The sequence below is a fragment of the Rhinoderma darwinii genome, chromosome 4 (assembly GCF_050947455.1).
Source record: "Rhinoderma darwinii isolate aRhiDar2 chromosome 4, aRhiDar2.hap1, whole genome shotgun sequence".
NCBI lineage: Eukaryota > Metazoa > Chordata > Amphibia > Anura > Rhinodermatidae > Rhinoderma > Rhinoderma darwinii.
The window spans coordinates 309,705,185-309,707,617 of record NC_134690.1 but is presented as its reverse complement, the minus strand read 5'-3'; the positions used below and the strand labels follow the sequence as shown (position 1 = coordinate 309,707,617).

Sequence of the window (2,433 nt, the reverse complement as noted above, 5' to 3'; positions counted from 1 at the left end):
AACGCTTTTACATATATTCTGGAGCTGTGAGAACCTTCGCACCTATTGGTCAGAGGTTCAAGATATCATTCTGGAGATCACAGGAATCTCGCTGGGAGATGATCCGGCATGGATTTTGCTGCACCACCCTACCCCCCCCCCTTCCTTTTGTCCTTCTACCCTGTCTACCCTTCGTTTACTTCCCTATTTGAATCGTTACTAAGAATTGACTGAGATGTGGGTGATGGAGGGGCGGATGAGGGTGTAATGCTGGTATTCCTGTCTTGCTATACTAATGCTTGTAGTGTATTGATGGTACTATGTTGGGAGGACTTTGATTGCATATTTACTTATTGTTGTTGAAATATAGGTTGAAATGATCGGCCCTCATGGGCTTTTTCTGTACCCATGTCACCCCCTTTTCCTTTTCTGTATCCCCATTTCTTTTCTTGAAAATAAAAAATTTGAAATATAAAAAACAAAAAAACAAAGGAGGAAACCCAGCGTCTGGTGATGTCCATGGGTTCCAGACTTCAGGCCATCATTGCCTGCAAAGGATTCTCTACAAAGTATTAAAAAAAAACATTTATGGTAATGTTAATTTGTCCAATCACTTTTGATCACCTGAAATGAGGAGGTTGTGTAGAAAAATGGTGGCAATTCCAAAACTTTTCACAGGAGATTTTTGTTTAACCCCTTGAAATAAACCTGAAAGCTTCAACTTCAATTGCATCTTAGTTGTTTCATTTCAAATCCAATGTGGTGGCAGCAAAACCCAAATCATGAAGATTGTGTCACTGCCCAAATAATTCTGGACCCAACCCACACACCCACCCACACAGCAAACACTCTGAACAAGCATAGCTGCAGTGTAAAGAATGGGGGTGGGACAGAGCAAGAGTATTGAACTACAGCGAAGCTGGAGTCATTGATCATATCCAAGCCCTTATGAAGATTAGTCTAAAATGATGAAGATCAAAGTTATAATATACATTTTTTTTTTATTTGAAAAAATTAACAAATCTTCACAGAATAAAAACAGGAAGCGGATCATAAACTCAGAAGAACAATTAGAAGGTCGGCCAGATCAGGTTTCATTAGCGGTTGTGTCCAGCGTCTTTGTTAGCGGTTTTGTCCATCAGTGCCGCCTTGTGGTCATTTTCTGTGCTACATCCTGGACCCCTATAACCCATTACATAGCTGGACAGAAAAACGACTGCACTACCACCCTGCAAACTGCAGTGGCAGCCATATTGGTTGTAACAACTTTCCCATGAACAGATAAAACAAAGAAAAAACCTCCACTGTAACCAGTGTCAGGAGGGGGCGCTAAAGCCGGTTTACTCTTCCAAACTGGATCTTTTATGCAATGGTAAAACTTGTATTTCCCAATAGATTTTCTCCATTAATATAAAACTATTTACACGTGATCATTCTTCATCAAATCTTGAGAGATAAAACGGCAGCGTTATCACAGTTCATACGGGATGCCTCGGATTCTCCGTGCGAGCTGCATGTCCTTCACAAAGAGAGTGCCCCTATTGGCCTGGTGACTGAAGAGGTAAGAATCTTCAAAGAGACTCACGAGGAAGTCCTCAGCTGACTGTGGATACAGAAGAGCATTAGTCCCTCTTAAAGTGACAGCACTCCCGGTATAATTTATAATTTACTACACAGCTCGAAGGACTGATCAGATTTCACTTTTATGAGCTGTTAGCTAGAGTGATGGTGGGGGGGGGGGGGTCTGGCCTCTGGAACTCCCACAATGCATCACAACCCCTATGCAAATGTCCCGCTAAGGCATATGGATGTGTTAGAGGGGGCGGGGGCTGAGTAGTGAACCACTGCAAAGAGCAGCTCCCTCTCTGGTTGACCCATGCGTTACATGGACAGTGCATTGTATGAGATACTGACCTCTTGTAGCGCCATAAGTGCGGTGCTTTGCCAGTAGTAAAACACGCCGCGGGAATACTTCAGGCAGATCTCTCTCACCTGCAAGAATAAAAGGGGAATATCACTGACAATAAAGAGGAGCAGCCGCAGAGGACACATCCACTCACCAGGCGGAAAAACGGGGTTTTCTGAATGAGCAGATTGGTTGATTTTTGGTACTTTCTTATTTCCATCAGCGCACGGGCTCCTGGGTGGTAACGTCTTCTTCGTTGCGTGCTCGGTCTGTGACTTGTTTCCCCTCTACCTGTAAGAAAGAAATCCATAATAACAGCTGAAAATGAATCTCCCGCTACATGGAAATTCACTGTCTGGCAGGGGTCACACGTAGGGTAAACACGGCGGATTTTCTGCAACCGATTTCATTGCGGAAACTCCACAGCGTAATACAGAAGCAGAAGAGTGGAGGAGATTCAAACAAATCTCATCCAGACGCAGCCGAAAAAAACCCGCCAAACTTACCCAGATCTCTCTGCTCCTGCGTTCAACCCGGCCTCCAGGGAT

The 2,433-nt window shown here is 44.0% G+C and overlaps 1 protein-coding gene across 1 annotated transcript; it reads right to left on the bottom strand.

Annotated features, from left to right (window-relative positions):
- Positions 1 to 960: 960 nt before the first annotated feature.
- LOC142761190 (histone H3-like centromeric protein A) lies at positions 961 to 2,160 on the bottom strand. Its single transcript, XM_075864384.1, has 3 exons — positions 2,040 to 2,160; positions 1,894 to 1,971; positions 961 to 1,582 (listed from the first exon to the last, which is right to left on the bottom strand). Exons 1-3 carry the CDS (start codon positions 2,103 to 2,105, stop codon positions 1,451 to 1,453), a joined length of 276 nt encoding a protein of 91 aa, XP_075720499.1. The 5' UTR covers positions 2,106 to 2,160; the 3' UTR covers positions 961 to 1,450.
- Between the last annotated feature and the right edge of the window lie 273 nt (positions 2,161 to 2,433).